A 17,186-nucleotide genomic window follows, 5' to 3' on the forward strand; every position below is an offset into this window, starting at 1 on the left:
GAGTAGAGTAGTGGTAGAGTAGTGCTATAGTAGAGTAGTGGTAGTGTAGTGGTAGTGTAGTGGTAGAGTAGTGGGAGAGTAGTGGTAGTGTAGTGGTAGTGTAGTGGTAGAGTAGTGGTAGAGTAGTGGTAGAGTAGTGGTAGAGTAGAGGTGTAGTAGTGGTAGAGTAGAGGTGTAGTAGTGGTAGAGTAGTGGTAGAGTAGAGGTGTAGTAGTGGTAGAGTAGTGGTAGAGTAGAGGTGTAGTAGTGGTAGAGTAGTGGTTGAGTAGAGGTGTAGTAGTGGTAGAGTAGAGGTAGAGTAGAGGTGTAGTAGTGGTAGAGTAGTGGTAGAGTAGAGGTGTAGTACTGGTAGAGTAGTGGTAGAGTAGAGGTGTAGTAGTGGTAGAGTAGTGGTTGAATAGAGGTGTAGTAGTGGTAGAGTAGAGGTATAGTAGAGTAGTGGTAGAGTAGAGGTGTAGTAGTGGTAGAGTAGTGGTTGAGTAGAGGTGTAGTAGTGGTAGAGTAGTGGTTGAGTAGAGGTGTAGTAGTGGTAGAGTAGTGGTGTAGTAGTGGTAGAGTAGTGGTAGAGTAGAGGTGTAGTAGTGGTAGAGTAGTGGTTGAGTAGAGGTGTAGTAGTGGTAGAGTAGAGGTAGAGTAGAGGTGTAGTAGTGGTAGAGTAGTGGTAGAGTAGAGGTGTAGTAGTGGTAGAGTAGAGGTGTAGTAGTGGTAGAGTAGAGGTAGAGTAGAGGTGTAGTAGTTGTAGAGTAGTGGTAGAGTAGAGGTGTAGTAGTGGTAGAGTAGTGGTTGAGTAGAGGTGTAGTAGTGATAGAGTAGTGGTTGAGTAGAGGTGTAGTAGTGGTAGAGTAGTGGTAGAGTAGAGGTGTAGTAGTGGTAGAGTAGTGGTTGAGTAGAGGTGTAGTAGTGGTAGAGTAGAGGTAGAGTAGAGGTGTAGTAGTGGTAGAGTAGTGGTAGAGTAGAGGTGTAGTAGTGGTAGAGTAGTGGTAGAGTAGAGGTGTAGTAGTGGTAGAGTAGAGGTAGAGTAGAGGTGTAGTAGTGGTAGAGTAGTGGTAGAGTAGAGGTGTAGTAGTGGTAGAGTAGTGGTAGAGTAGAGGTGTAGTAGTGGTAGAGTAGTAGTTGAGTAGAGGTGTAGTAGTGGTAGAGTAGAGGTAGAGTAGAGGTGTAGTAGTGGTAGAGTAGTGGTAGAGTAGAGGTGTAGTAGTGGTAGAGTAGTGGTAGAGTAGAGGTGTAGTAGTGGTAGAGTAGTGGTTGAATAGAGGTGTAGTAGTGGTAGAGTAGAGGTATAGTAGAGTAGTGGTAGAGTAGAGGTGTAGTAGTGGTAGAGTAGTGGTTGAGTAGAGGTGTAGTAGTGGTAGAGTAGTGGTTGAGTAGAGGTGTAGTAGTGGTAGAGTAGAGATAGAGTAGAGGTGTAGTAGTGGTAGAGTAGTGGTGTAGTAGTGGTAGAGTAGTGGTAGAGTAGAGGTGTAGTAGTGGTAGAGTAGTGGTTGAGTAGAGGTGTAGTAGTGGTAGAGTAGAGGTAGAGTAGAGGTGTAGTAGTGGTAGAGTAGTGGTAGAGTAGAGGTGTAGTAGTGGTAGAGTAGTGGTAGAGTAGAGGTGTAGTAGTGGTAGAGTAGAGGTAGAGTAGAGGTGTAGTAGTTGTAGAGTAGTGGTAGAGTAGAGGTGTAGTAGTTGTAGAGTAGTGGTTGAGTAGAGGTGTAGTAGTGGTAGAGTAGTGGTTGAGTAGAGGTGTAGTAGTGGTAGAGTAGTGGTAGAGTAGAGGTGTAGTAGTGGTAGAGTAGTGGTTGAGTAGAGGTGTAGTAGTGGTAGAGTAGAGGTAGAGTAGAGGTGTAGTAGTGGTAGAGTAGTGGTAGAGTAGAGGTGTAGTAGTGGTAGAGTAGTGGTAGAGTAGCGGTGTAGTAGTGGTAGAGTAGAGGTAGAGTAGAGGTGTAGTAGTGGTAGAGTAGTCGTAGAGTAGAGGTGTAGTAGTGGTAGAGTAGTGGTTGAGTAGAGGTGTAGTAGTGGTAGAGTAGTGGTAGAGTAGAGGTGTAGTAGTGGTAGAGTAGTGGTAGAGTAGAGGTGTAGTAGTGGTAGAGTAGAGGTAGAGTAGAGTAGTGGTAGAGTAGTGATAGAGTAGTGGTTGAGTAGAGGTGTAGTAGTGGTAGAGTAGTGGTAGAGTAGAGGTGTAGTAGTGGTAGAGTAGTGGTAGAGTAGAGGTGTAGTAGTGGTAGAGTAGTGGTTGAGTAGAGGTGTAGTAGTGGTAGAGTAGTGGTTGAGTAGAGGTGTAGTAGTGGTAGAGTAGAGGTAGAGTAGAGGTGTAGTAGTGGTAGAGTAGTGGTTGAGTAGAGGTGTAGTAGTGGTAGAGTAGAGGTAGAGTAGTGTAGAGGTAGAGTAGAGTAGTGGTAGAGTAGAGGTAGAGTAGAGTAGTGGTAGAGTAGAGGTGTAGTAGTGGTAGAGTAGAGGTAGAGTAGTGGTGTAGTAGTGGTAGAGTAGAGGTAGAGTAGAGGTGTAGTAGTGGTAGAGTAGTGGTAGAGTAGAGGTGTAGTAGTGGTAGAGTAGAGGTGTAGTAGTGGTAGAGTAGAGGTAGAGTAGAGGTGTAGTAGTGGTAGAGTAGTGGTAGAGTAGAGGTAGAGTAGTGGTGTAGTAGTGGTAGAGTAGAGGTGTAGTAGTGGTAGAGTAGTGGTGTAGTAGTGGTAGAGTAGAGGTAGAGTAGAGTAGTGGTAGAGTAGAGGTAGAGTAGAGTACTGGTAGAGTAGAGGTAGAGTAGAGTAGTGGTAGAGTAGAGGTAGAGTAGAGTAGTGGTAGTGGTAGAGTAGAGGTGTAGTAGTGGTAGAGTAGTGGTAGAGTAGAGGTGTAGTAGTGGTAGAGTAGAGGTAGAGTATAGTAGTGGTAGTGGTAGAGTAGAGGTAGAGTAGAGTAGTGGTAGAGTAGAGGTAGAGTAGAGTAGTGGTAGTGGTAGAGTAGAGGTGTAGTAGTGGTGTAGTAGTGGTGTAGTAGTGGTAGAGTAGAGGTAGAGTAGAGGTAGAGTAGAGGTGTAGTAGTGGTAGAGTAGAGGTGTAGTAGTGGTAGAGTAGAGGTAGAGTAGAGGTGTAGTAGTGGTAGAGTAGTGGTAGAGTAGAGTAGTGGTAGAGTAGTGGTGTAGTAGTGGTAGAGTAGAGGTGTAGTAGTGGTAGAGTAGAGGTAGAGTAGAGGTGTAGTAGTGGTAGAGTAGAGGTAGAGTAGAGGTGTAGTAGTGGTAGAGTAGAGGTAGAGTAGAGTAGTGGTAGAGTAGAGGTGTAGTAGAGGTAGAGTAGAGGTGTAGTAGTGGTAGAGTAGTGGTAGAGTAGAGGTAGAGTAGAGGTGTAGTAGTGGTAGAGTAGAGGTAGAGTAGAGTAGAGGTGTAGTAGTGGTGTAGTAGTGGTGTAGTAGTGGTTGAGTAGAGGTAGAGTAGAGTAGAGGTGTAGTAGTGGTGTAGTAGTGGTGTAGTAGTGGTAGAGTAGAGGTAGAGTAGAGTAGAGGTGTAGTAGTGGTGTAGTAGTGGTGTAGTAGTGGTTGAGTAGAGGTAGAGTAGAGTAGTGTGCTGATTTTGGACGAAGAGTTAGAAAAAGAATCATAGCAAAGACACAGGAGGAAGGACACAGTGGAGACATCTGTTTATTAGACAAGTTAATTTAGATAGAGATTCACTGCTACAACAGACCAGACCACTGACTGACTGACTGACTGACTGACTGGCTGACTGACTGACAGGCTGACTGACTGACTGACTGGCTGACTGGCTGACAGGCTGGACTGAAAGGATTGAAGGAAGAACGGAGGTGAATGTGTTTGTGAGACATTAGAGGCAGTGTGAGTAATGCTCCTAATCAGATGAAAGGAAACAGGACGGTGAAACAAAATCAAATGACTCCTCAGCTTAACAAAACTAAAGCATTTGTTAGTTTGTTGTTGTCAGTTTGGGTTGAAAAGTGGTTTGTTTCAAGGTCGTTGTTTACCACAGAACAGTGAGACGTTCTTTACACATCTCAGAAGCTCTGTTGGTTCTGAAACCAATGAGTGTGTCCTATTCCCTACACTACTTTAGACCAGAGCCCTATGGAACCCTATTCCCTATATAGTGCACTACTTTAGACCAGAGTCCTATGGAACCCTATTCCCTATATAGTGCACTACTTTAGACCAGAGCCCTATGGAACCCTATTCCCTATATATAGTGCACTACTTTAGACCAGAGCCCTATGGAACCCTATTCCCTATATAGTGCACTACTTTAGACCAGAGCCCTATGGAACCCTATTCCCTATATAGTGCACTACTTTAGACCAGAGCCCTATGGAACCCTATTCCCTATATAGTGCACTACTTTAGACCAGAGCCGTATGGGACCCTATTGCCTATATAGTGCACTACTTTAGACCAGAGCCCTATGGAACCCTATTCCCTATATAGTGCACTACTTTAGACCAGAGCCCTATGGAACCCTATTCCCTATATAGTGCACTACTTTAGACCAGAGCCCTATGGGACCCTATTCCCTATATAGTGCACTACTTTAGACCAGAGCCCTATGGAACCCTATTCCCTATATAGTGCACTACTTTAGACCAGAGCCCTATGGAACCCTATTCCCTATATAGTGCACTACTTTAGACCAGAGCCCTATGGAACCCTATTCCCTATATAGTGCACTACTTTAGACCAGAGCCCTATGGAACCCTATTCCCTATATAGTGCACTACTTTAGACCAGAGCCCTATGGAACCCTATTCCCTATATAGTGCACTACTTTAGACCAGAGCCCTATGGAACCCTATTCCCTATATAGTGCACTACTTTAGACCAGAGCCCTATGGAACCCTATTCCCTATATAGTGCACTACTTTAGACCAGGGCCTGTAGGGAAAGGTTCAAATATGAGATATATATATATATATATATAATGTTGTGTTTGCTAGTTCAAACTCCAGTCCGATTGTGGTATAGATTGTTCTCGGTGGTAGCATGTAAAGTATAGCAGTGTTGTTATGTTGCTTCATAGTGAGGCCAGACCCCATAATACTTGTAAACTAAGGTCTGGTTACTCTGCCATACAAACTGGACCTCAGTAGACCCTCAGCACAACTCTCACTACACTATGTCACACTATCAACTCAATGACATGTTATAACCCTCACTACACTATGTCACACTATCAACTCAATTACATGTTATAACCCTTACTACACTATGTCACACTATCAACTCAATGACATGTTATAACCCTCACTACACTATGTCACATTGTCAACCCAATTTAGTGCTGTAACCCTCACTATACTATTTCACATGTTATAACCCTTACTACACTATGTCATATTATCAACTCAATGACATGTTATAACCCTCACTACACTATGTCACATTATCAACTCAATGACATGTTATAACCCTCACTATGTCACATTATCAACTCAATGACATGTTATAACCCTCACTACACTATGTCACATGGTTAACCCAATGACATATTATAACCCTCACAACACTTTGTCAAATGGTTAACCCAATGACATGTTATAATCCTCACTACACTATGTCACATTATCAACCCAATGACATGTTATAATCCTCACTACACTATGTCACATTATCAACCCAATGACATGTTATAACCATCACTACACTATGTCGCATTATCAACCCAATGACATGTTATAAACCTCACTACACTACATCACATGGTTAGGCATAATCTCTCAACATCAGAGCCAGGCCTAATCGCTCAACATCAGTGCCCGACCTCACTAATGCTCTTGTGGCTGAATGGAAGCAAGTCCCACAACAATGTTCCAACATCTAGTGGAAAGCCTTTCCCAGAAGAGCGGAGGATGTTATAGCAGCAAAGGGGGGACCAACTCCATATTAATGCCCATGATTATGGAATGAGATGTTCGACGAGCAGCTGTCCACATACTTTTGGTTATGTAGTGTATAAAGTGTTCAGGTGTGGCTGATAGATAGTGTTCAGGAGTGGCTGATAGATAGTGTTCAGGTGTTCCAGATAGATAGTGTTCAGGTGTTCCAGATAGATAGTGTTCAGGAGTGGCTGATAGATAGTGTTCAGGTGTTCCAGATAGATAGTGTTCAGGTGTTCCAGATAGATAGTGTTCAGGAGTGGCTGATAGATAGTGTTCAGGAGTGGCTGATAGATAGTGTTCAGGAGTGGCTGATAGATAGTGTTCAGGAGTGGCTGATAGATAGTGTTCAGGTGTTCCAGATAGACAGTGTTCAGGTTTCCAGATAGATAGTGTTCAGGTGTGGCTGATAGATAGTGTTCAGGAGTGGCTGAGAGATAGTGTTCAGGTGTTCCAGATAGATAGTGTTCAGGAGTGGCTGATAGATAGTGTTCAGGTGTGGCTGATAGATAGTGTTCAGGTGTTCCAGATAGATAGTGTTCAGGAGTGGCTGATAGATAGTGTTCAGGTGTTCCAGATAGATAGTGTTCAGGAGTGGCTGATAGATAGTGTTCAGGTGTGGCTGATAGATAGTGTTTAGGAGTGGCTGATAGATAGTGTTCAGGAGTGGCTGATAGATAGTGTTCAGGTGTTCCAGATAGACAGTGTTCAGGAGTGGCTGATAGATAGTGTTCAGGTGTGGCTGATAGATAGTGTTTAGGAGTGGCTGATAGATAGTGTTCAGGAGTGGCTGATAGATAGTGTTCAGGAATGGCTGATAGATAGTGTTCAGGAGTGGCTGATAGATAGTGTTTATGTGTTCCAGATAGATAGTGTTCAGGAGTGGCTGATAGATAGTGTTCAGGAGTGGCTGATAGATAGTTTGCAGGTGTTCCATATAGACAGTGTTCAGGAGTGGCTGATAGATAGTGTTCAGGAGTGGCTGATAGATAGTGTTCAGGTGTTCCAGATAGATAGTGTTCAGGAGTGGCTGATAGATAGTGTTCAGGAGTGGCAGATAGATAGTGTTCAGGAGTGGCTGATAGATAGTGTTCAGGAGTGGCTGATAAATAGTGTTCAGGAGTGGCTGATAGATAGTGTTCAGGAGTGGCTGATAGATAGTGTTCAGGTGTTCCATATAGATAGTGTTCAGGTGTGGCTGATAGATAGTGTTCAGGTGTTCCAGATACACAGTGTTCAGGAGTGGCTGATAGATAGTGTTTAGGTGTTCCAGATAGACAGTGTTCAGGTGTTCCAGATAGACAGCGTTCAGGAGTGGCTGATAGATAGTGTTCAGGTGTGGCTGATAGATAGTGTTCAGGTGTGGCTGATAGATAGTGTTCAGGTGTGGCTGATAGATAGTGTTCAGGTGTTCCAGATTGACAGTGTTCAGGTGTTCCAGATAGACAGTGTTCAGGAGTGGCTGATAGATAGTGTTCAGGTGTGGCTGATAGATAGTGTTCAGGTGTGGCTGATAGATAGTGTTCAGGTGTTCCAGATAGATAGTGTTCAGGTGTTCCAGATAGACAGTGTTCAGGAGTGGCTGATAGATAGTGTTCAGGTGTGGCTGATAGATAGTGTTCAGGAGTGGCTGATAGATAGTGTTCAGGTGTTCCAGATAGACAGTGTTCAGGAGTGGCTGATAGATAGTGTTCAGGTGTGGCTGATAGATAGTGTTCAGGTGTTCCAGATAGATAGTGTTCAGGAGTGGCTGATAGATAGTGTTTAGGTGTGGCTGATAGTGTTCAGGTGTTCCAGATAGACAGTGTTCAGGAGTGGCTGATAGTGTTCAGGAGTGGCTGATAGATAGTGTTCAGGTGTGGCTGATAGATAGTGTTCAGGAGTGGCTGATAGATAGTGTTCAGGTGCTCCAGATAGACAGTGTTCAGGAGTGGCTGATAGATAGTGTTCAGGAGTGGCTGATAGATAGTGTTCAGGTGTTTCTGATAGATAGTGTTCAGGTGTTCCAGATAGATAGTGTTCAGGTGTTCCAGATAGACAGTGTTCAGGAGTGGCTGATAGATAGTGTTCAGGTGTGGCTGATAGATAGTGTTCAGGAGTGGCTGATAGATAGTGTTCAGGTGTTCCAGATAGACAGTGTTCAGGAGTGGCTGATAGATAGTGTTCAGGTGTGGCTGATAGATAGTGTTCAGGTGTTCCAGATAGATAGTGTTCAGGAGTGGCTGATAGATAGTGTTTAGGTGTGGCTGATAGATAGTGTTCAGGTGTTCCAGATAGACAGTGTTCAGGAGTGGCTGATAGTGTTCAGGAGTGGCTGATAGATAGTGTTCAGGTGTGGCTGATAGATAGTGTTCAGGTGCTCCAGATAGACAGTGTTCAGGAGTGGCTGATAGATAGTGTTCAGGAGTGGCTGATAGATAGTGTTCAGGTGTGGCTGATAGATAGTGTTCAGGAGTGGCTGATAGATTGTGTTCAGGTGCTCCAGATAGACAGTGTTCAGGAGTGGCTGATAGATAGTGTTCAGGAGTGGCTGATAGATAGTGTTCAGTTGTGGCTGATAGATAGTGTTCAGGAGTGGCTGATAGATAGTGTTCAGGTGTGGCTGATAGATAGTGTTCAGGAGTGGCTGATAGACAGCGTTCAGGAGTGGCTGATAGATAGTGTTCAGGTGTGGCTGATAGATAGTGTTCAGGTGTGGCTGATAGATAGTGTTCAGGTGTGGCTGATAGATAGTGTTCAGGTGTTCCAGATTGACAGTGTTCAGGTGTTCCAGATAGACAGTGTTCAGGAGTGGCTGATAGATAGTGTTCAGGTGTGGCTGATAGATAGTGTTCAGGTGTGGCTGATAGATAGTGTTCAGGTGTGGCTGATAGATAGTGTTCAGGTGTGGCTGATAGATAGTGTTCAGGTGTTCCAGATAGATAGTGTTCAGGTGTTCCAGATAGACAGTGTTCAGGAGTGGCTGATAGATAGTGTTCAGGTGTGGCTGATAGATAGTGTTCAGGAGTGGCTGATAGATAGTGTTCAGGTGTTCCAGATAGACAGTGTTCAGGAGTGGCTGATAGATAGTGTTCAGGTGTGGCTGATAGATAGTGTTCAGGTGTTCCAGATAGATAGTATTCAGGAGTGGCTGATAGATAGTGTTTAGGTGTGGCTGATAGATAGTGTTCAGGTGTTCCAGATAGACAGTGTTCAGGAGTGGCTGATAGTGTTCAGGAGTGGCTGATAGATAGTGTTCAGGTGTGGCTGATAGATAGTGTTCAGGAGTGGCTGATAGATAGTGTTCAGGTGCTCCAGATAGACAGTGTTCAGGAGTGGCTGATAGATAGTGTTCAGGAGTGGCTGATAGATAGTGTTCAGGTGTGGCTGATAGATAGTGTTCAGGTGTTCCAGATAGATAGTGTTCAGGTGTTCCAGATAGACAGTGTTCAGGAGTGGCTGATAGATAGTGTTCAGGTGTGGCTGATAGATAGTGTTCAGGAGTGGCTGATAGATAGTGTTCAGGTGTTCCAGATAGACAGTGTTCAGGAGTGGCTGATAGATAGTGTTCAGGTGTGGCTGATAGATAGTGTTCAGGTGTTCCAGATAGATAGTGTTCAGGAGTGGCTGATAGATAGTGTTTAGGTGTGGCTGATAGATAGTGTTCAGGTGTTCCAGATAGACAGTGTTCAGGAGTGGCTGATAGTGTTCAGGAGTGGCTGATAGATAGTGTTCAGGTGTGGCTGATAGATAGTGTTCAGGTGCTCCAGATAGACAGTGTTCAGGAGTGGCTGATAGATAGTGTTCAGGAGTGGCTGATAGATAGTGTTCAGGTGTGGCTGATAGATAGTGTTCAGGAGTGGCTGATAGATTGTGTTCAGGTGCTCCAGATAGACAGTGTTCAGGAGTGGCTGATAGATAGTGTTCAGGAGTGGCTGATAGATAGTGTTCAGGTGTGGCTGATAGATAGTGTTCAGGAGTGGCTGATAGATAGTGTTCAGGTGTGGCTGATAGATAGTGTTCAGGAGTGGCTGATAGATAGTGTTCAGTAGTGGCTGATAGATAGTGTTCAGGTGCTCCAGATAGATAGTGTTCAGGAGTGGCTGATAGATAGTGTTTAGGTGCTCCAGATAGATAGTGTTGAGATATGAGCCAATCTAAATGACACACAAACACCCAAAATTGACCCTTTCATCTTCAAATCCAATTCTGTAACAAACAGTGACTGCCTATTACTGTTAAGGTTAGACGGTCAAGTTAAAGGACTGTGTTGTAGCCTCTTTCTTACAGACAATTTCTTTCTTTACGTGACACGCTTGTTCTGATGACGTCCTGTTGTCTATTCTCATTGTTGATTATTCCAAAAATAAACAGTTCGCAACCACCACACTATAATGTGTTGTGTACACATAAACTAGCAACTGACTGTCCAACCCAACCCCTACTCTGGTCTGCTCTGGTCTGGATGGCAGTGTTGTCCTCCGGTGTGAGGTTTCCCCCTAGCTAAAGATCTAGGATCAGCTGACCCTCGCCCCAATCCTGTCTTTAACCGTTAATTGGGGGAAATGAACAACTGACCTAAGATCAGTGTCTAGGGTCGACTCAGACAGGCCAGAGATGAGACGGGATGCTTTTGCTTTCCCAGCTCACAGAGGGGGGGGGGGGTCAAGGTTTGGACACAACCAGCTCACAGAGGAGAGAGGTTGTAGGTCAAAGGTCAGATAAAGAGAGTGATGTAACCCCAGCCAGGTCCCAGAGGTCAGGTGGAGGTTCTGTTAGTAGCCATGAGGAGGAAGAGGATGAGGAAGAGGAGGAGGAGGGTTTAGGGAGGAGGAAGATCAGAGCCTTGATAAACCAACGAGCTCTTCCCTCCCGGGCAGTCCCAGGGGAAAAAAAAAACAGAGAGTTGTGGGTAGTGTAGTTAAAGTAATGAGGTCACATGATACTACAGCAGCGGCAGGGCTTTTTCTTCTCTATACCTGCTGGGGAGGGGAGTTCCTTGGTGGCCGTGGCAGAGCTCTCGTCCTTCCCCTCCGACGACAGTTCGGTGGTGTCGCTGAGCGGCCGTGCGCCAGACACCAGGTCGGCGGCGTTGCCGTCGATTACGGAGTAACCGTCGGTGACCGTTTTCTCCCGTAACGACTTCTCGTCGTCGTCGTCGATCAGGACGATCTCAGCCTTGATGGTGCCGTCGAATCCCAGCAGCCTCTTGGTTTCATCCTGGTCGTCTACATTATGGTAGCCCATGAAGATCATGGTGACCGGCTTCTCCGCCGTTGCCTGGGGAACCTCCATCACCTCCCCCTCGTAGGTCACCTCCCGACGGGGTGGAGGCTGGGTGGTGATAGGGGCGCCTGGAGCTTGGGGCACCTTGTGGGCCATGGTGGTAGGGCTACGAATGGCTGGGGGGTTGGTGTAGATGGTATGGAGCTCATCTGTGCGGTCAGCGGAGCTGGGGGAGGTTTTGGTGTCACCAGCGCCAACAGGAGTGACAGTAACCTTAGCCTTACCCCCCTCGGCCTTGCCGGCGGGCACCCCGACCCGCTGCATCAGCTCGTCCACCTGTTGGGCGCTCCAGGGATGAACCCCGTTCTCCAGGGTGGTGGACCCCCCCGAGCGGACCTCATAGACAACCTTCCGGCCGTCGTCGAAGACCTTGACCCCACGCTGGGGCACCTCGTCAGGGCTGACGGAAGACGCTGACAGGATCCTGGTGTCGCCTGTCTTCCTGTCCTTCTCCACGTTGATCTCCATGGCGTACATTGCTACAGACAGACAGAACACACGTCATATTGTTACCGTTAAAGTCCTAAATCAACATGGCGTACATCGCTTCAGACAGACAGACAAGGGGAGACCATACAGCATATTACAACTAAAATATTATCACAGACAAAGATTACAGCACGTTACCGCTAAAATATTATTATAGACACACAGAATACAGCATATTACCGCTAAAACATTCTTATAGACACACAGAATACAGCATATTACCGCTAAAACATTCTTATAGACACACAGAATACAGTATATTACCGCTAAAACATTATTATAGACACACAGAATACAGCATATTACCGCTAAAACATTATTATAGACACACAGAATATACTATGTCACCACATGGTTGCCATATGGTTACTACGTTAGTACAGTTATAACCAGTCCAGTCCATCTCCATCACACTGGTGTTATAACCAGCCCAGTCCCAGGGTATCCCCATCAACACACTGGTGTTATAACCAGCCCCAGGGTATCCCCATCAACACACTGGTGTTATAACCAGTCCAGTCCCAGGGTATCCCCATCAACACACTGGTGTTATAACCAGCCCAGTCCATCCCCATCAACACACTGGTGTTATAACCAGCCCAGCCCCAGGGTATCCCCATCAACACACTGGTGTTATAACCAGTCCAGTCCCAGGGTATCCCCATCAACACACTGGTGTTATAACCAGCCCAGTCCATCCCCATCAACACACTGGTGTTATAACCAGCCCAGTCCATCCCCATCAACACACTGGTGTTATAACCAGCCCAGTCCCAGGGTATCCCCATCAACACACTGGTGTTATAACCAGTCCCAGGGTATCCCCATCAACACACTGGTGTTATAACCAGCCCAGTCCCAGGGTATCCCCATCAACACACTGGTGTTATAACCAGTCCCAGGGTATCCCCATCAACACACTGGTGTTATAACCAGCCCAGTCCATCCCCATCAACACACTGGTGTTATAACCAGTCCAGTCCATCCCCATCAACACACTGGTGTTATAACCAGCCCCATGGTATCCCCATCAACACACTGGTGTTATAACCAGTCCCAGGGTATCTACATCAACAGACTGGTGTTATAACCAGTCCCAGGGTATCCCGATCAACACACTGGTGTTAAAACCAGTCCCAGGGTATCTACATCAACACACTGGTGTTATAACCAGTCCCAGTCCATCCCCATCAACACACTGGTGTTATAACCAGCCCAGTCCATCCCCATCAACACACTGGTGTTATAACCAGTCCCAGTCCATCCCCATCAACACACTGGTGTTATAACCAGCCCAGTCCCAGGGTATCCCCATCAACACTGGTGTTATAACCAGTCCAGTCCCAGGGTATCCCCATCAACACACTGGTGTTATAACCAGCCCAGTCCCAGGGTATCCCCATCAACACACTGGTGTTATAACCAGTCCCAGGGTATCCCCATCAACACACTGGTGTTATAACCAGTCCAGTCCATCCCCATCAACACACTGGTGTTATAACCAGCCCAGTCCCAGGGTATCCCCATCAACACTGGTGTTATAACCAGCCCAGTCCCAGGGTATCCCCATCAACACACTGGTGTTATAACCAGCCCAGTCCCAGGGTATCCCCATCAACACTGGTGTTATAACCAGCCCAGTCCCAGGGTATCCCCATCAACACTGGTGTTATAACCAGCCCAGTCCATCCCCATCAACACACTGGTGTTATAACCAGTCCCAGGGTATCCCCATCAACACACTGGTGTTATAACCAGTCCCAGGGTATCTACATCAACACACTGGTGTTATAACCAGTCCAGTCCCAGGGTATCCCCATCAACACACTGGTGTTATAACCAGTCCCAGTCCATCCCCATCAACACACTGGTGTTATAACCAGCCCAGTCCATCCCCATCAACACACTGGTGTTATAACCAGCCCAGTCCCAGGGTATCCCCATCAACACACTGGTGTTATAACCAGTCCCAGGGTATCCCCATCAACACACTGGTGTTATAACCAGCCCATCCCAGGGTATCCCCATCAACACACTGGTGTTATAACCAGTCCCAGTCCATCCCCATCAACACACTGGTGTTATAACCAGCCCAGTCCCAGGGTATCCCCATCAACACTGGTGTTATAACCAGCCCAGTCCATCCCCATCAACACACTGGTGTTATAACCAGTCCCAGGGTATCCCCATCAACACACTGGTGTTATAACCTGCCCATCCCAGGGTATCCCCATCAACACACTGGTGTTATAACCAGTCCCAGTCCATCCCCATCAAGACACTGGTGTTATAACCAGCCCAGTCCCAGGGTATCCCCATCAACACTGGTGTTATAACCAGCCCAGTCCATCCCCATCAACACACTGGTGTTATAACCAGCCCCAGGGTATCCCCATCAACACACTGGTGTTATAACCAGTCCCAGGGTATCTACATCAACACACTGGTGTTATAACCAGTCCCAGGGTATCCCGATCAACACACTGGTGTTATAACCAGTCCCAGGGTATCTACATCAACACACTGGTGTTATAACCAGTCCCAGGGTATCCCGATCAACACACTGGTGTTATAACCAGCCCAGTCCATCCCCATCAACACACTGGTGTTATAACCAGCCCAGTCCATCCCCATCCACACACTGGTGTTATAACCAGCCCAGTCCATCCCCATCAACACACTGGTGTTATAACCAGTCCAGTCCATCCCCATCAACACACTGGTGTTATAACCAGCCCCAGGGTATCCCCATCAACACACTGGTGTTATAACCAGTCCCAGGGTATCTACATCAACAGACTGGTGTTATAACCAGTCCCAGGGCATCCCGATCAACACACTGGTGTTATAACCAGTCCCAGGGTATCTACATCAACACACTTGTGTTATAACCAGTCCCAGTCCATCCCCATCAACACACTGGTGTTATAACCAGCCCAGTCCATCCCCATCAACACACTGGTGTTATAACCAGCCCAGTCCCAGGGTATCCCCATCAACAAACTGGTGTTATAACCAGTCCCAGTCCATCCCCATCAACACACTGGTGTTATAACCAGCCCAGTCCCAGGGTATCCCCATCAACACTGGTGTTATAACCAGTCCAGTCCCAGGGTATCCCCATCAACACACTGGTGTTATAACCATCGCAGCCCCAGGGTATCCCCATCAACACACTGGTGTTATAACCAGTCCCAGGGTATCCCCATCAACACACTGGTGTTATAACCAGTCCCAGGGTATCTACATCAACACACTGGTGTTATAACCAGTCCAGTCCCAGGGTATCCCCATCAACACACTGGTGTTATAACCAGCCCAGTCCATCCCGATCAACACACTGGTGTTATAACCAGCCCAGTCCCAGGGTATCCCCATCAACACACTGGTGTTATAACCAGTCCCAGGGTATCCCCATCAACACACTGGTGTTATAACCAGCCCAGTCCCAGGGTATCTCCAGTTTTAATGTGTTACAACCAGTCCCAGGGTATCTCCAGTTTTAATGTGTTATAACCAGTCCCAGGGTATCTCCAGTTTTAATGTGTTACAACCAGTCCCAAGGTATCTCCAGTTTTAATGTGTTATAACCAGTCCCAGGGTATCTCCAGTTTTAATGTGTTATAACCAGTCCCATGGTATCTCCAGTATTGATGTGTTATAACCAGTCCCAGGTTATCTCCAGTATTGATGTGTTATAACCAGTCCCAGGTATCTCCAGTTTTAATGTGTTATAACCATCCCAGGGTATCTCCAGTTTTAATGTGTTATAACCATCCCATGGTATCTCCAGTTTTAATGTTTTATAACCAGTCCCAGGGTATCTCCAGTTTTAATGTGTTATAACCAGTCCCAGGGTATCTCAAGTTTTAATGTGTTATAACCAGTCCCAGGGTATCTCCAGTTTAATGTTTTATAACCAGTCCCAGGGTATCTCCAGTATTGATGTGTTATAACCACTCCCAGGGTATCTCCAGTTTTAATGTGTTATAACCAGACCCAGGGTATCTGCAGTTTTAATGTGTTATAACCAGTCCCAGGGTATCTGCAGTTTTAATGTGTTATAACCAGTCCCAGGGTATCTCCAGTTTTAATGTGTTATAACCATCCCAGGGTATCTCCAGTTTTAATGTGTTATAACCAGTCCCAGGGTATCTCCAGTATTGACGTTTTATAACCTACCCAAGGGTATCTCCAGTTTTAACATGTTATAACCAGTCCCAGGGTATCTCCATTTATAATGTGTTATAACCAGCCCCAGGGTATCTCCAGTTTTAATGTGTTATAACCAGCCCCAGGGTATCTCCAGTTTTAATGTTTTATAACCAGACCCAGGGTATCTCCAGTATTGATGTGTTATAACCAGTCCCAGGGTATATCCAGTTTTAATGTGTTATAACCAGTCCCAGGGTATCTCCAGTATTAATGTGTTATAACCAGTCCCAGGGTATCTCCAGTATTGATGTGTTATAACCAGTCCCAGGGTATCTCCAGTTTTAATGTGTTATAACCAGTCCCAGGGTATCTTCAGGTTTAATGTGTTATAACCAGTCCCAGGGTATCTTCAGGTTTAATGTGTTATAACCAGTCCCAAGGTATCTCCAGTTTTAATGTGTTATAACCAGTCCCAGGGTATCTCCAGTATTGATTTTTTATAACCAGTCCCAGGGTATCTCCAGTTTTAACGTGTTATAACCAGTCCCAGGGTTTCTCCAGTTTTAATGTGTTATAACCAGTCCCAGGGTATCTCCAGTTTTAATGTTTTATAACCAGTCCCAGGGTATCTCCAGTATTGATGTGTTATAACCAGACCCAGGGTATCTCCAGTTTTAATGTGTTATAACCAGGCCCAGGGTATCTTCAGGTTTAATGTGTTATAACCAGTCCCAGGGTATCTCCAGTTTTAATGTGTTATAACCAGTCCCAGGGTACCTCCAGTTATAATGAGTTATAACCAGTCCCAGGGTATCTTCAGGTTTAATGTTTTATAACCATCCCAGGGTATCTCCAGTTTTAATGTTTTATAACCAGTCCCAGGGTATCTTCAGGTTTAATGTGTTATAACCAGTCCCAGGGTATCTCCAGTATTGATGTTTTATAACCAGTCCCAGGGTATCTCCAGTTTTAACATGTTATAACCAGTCCCAGGGTTTCTCCAGTTTTAATGTTTTATAACCAGTCCCAGGGTATCTCCAGTATTGATGTTTTATAACCAGTCCCAGGGTATCTCCAGTTTTAAAGTGTTATAACCCCAGATCAACAGGTGTGGCAGTGTTCCTGTCATTTGTCTCTGCCTCCATCTCTCGTTCCATCTTTCTGTCTGTTCGCTCGGCTCCTACTCTGAGCTGACATGAGCAGAAGAAGAAGTTGTTCCCCGTTGTTCTCTCAGTTAGGGAGTGTGTTGTTCTCTCAGCTAGGGAGTGTGTTGTTCTCTCAGTTAGGGAGTGTGTTGTTCTCTCAGTTAGGGAGTGTGTTGTTCTCTCAGCTAGGGAGTGTGTTGTTCTCTCAGCTAGGGAGTGTGTTGTTCTCTCAGTTAGGGAGTGTGTTGTTCTCTCAGCTAGGGAGTGTGTTGTTCTCTCAGCTAGG

The 17,186-nt window shown here is 45.9% G+C and overlaps 1 protein-coding gene and 2 long non-coding RNA genes across 10 annotated transcripts in view; 2 read left to right on the forward strand and 1 right to left on the reverse strand.

The window, feature by feature from the left end:
- palm2akap2 (palm2 and akap2 fusion) overlaps positions 1–17,186 on the reverse strand; it is a 190,301-nt gene that overhangs the window by 68,976 nt on the left and 104,139 nt on the right. For 3 of the 4 annotated variants that reach the window (XM_045692695.1, XM_045692696.1, XM_045692697.1), the window contains one exon: positions 10,805–11,590. In XM_045692695.1, coding sequence (XP_045548651.1) covers positions 10,805–11,590 — 786 coding nt within the window. Of the gene's footprint in view, positions 1–8,462; positions 11,591–17,186 lie in introns of those variants that run through there. The other variant, XM_045692699.1, reaches the window with a different exon arrangement.
- LOC123726121 (uncharacterized) lies at positions 6,247–6,876 on the forward strand. 2 transcript variants are annotated; one of them, XR_006758447.1, is made up of 3 exons: positions 6,247–6,294; positions 6,415–6,462; positions 6,799–6,876. It is a non-coding gene; the product is annotated as an uncharacterized lncRNA (long non-coding RNA). The 2 variants fall into 2 exon arrangements; XR_006758448.1 differs by lacking the exon at positions 6,799–6,876 and adding an exon at positions 6,655–6,715.
- LOC123726120 (uncharacterized) lies at positions 8,185–8,887 on the forward strand. Of its 4 annotated transcripts, none has more exons than XR_006758445.1 (3): positions 8,185–8,322; positions 8,443–8,682; positions 8,851–8,887. It is a non-coding gene; the product is annotated as an uncharacterized lncRNA (long non-coding RNA). The 4 variants fall into 4 exon arrangements; XR_006758443.1 differs by having other exon boundaries at positions 8,443–8,730; positions 8,803–8,870; XR_006758446.1 differs by having other exon boundaries at positions 8,230–8,274; positions 8,419–8,730; positions 8,803–8,870.

This window comes from Salmo salar, chromosome ssa13 (assembly GCF_905237065.1).
Source record: "Salmo salar chromosome ssa13, Ssal_v3.1, whole genome shotgun sequence".
Classification (NCBI taxonomy): Eukaryota; Metazoa; Chordata; class Actinopteri; order Salmoniformes; family Salmonidae; genus Salmo; species Salmo salar.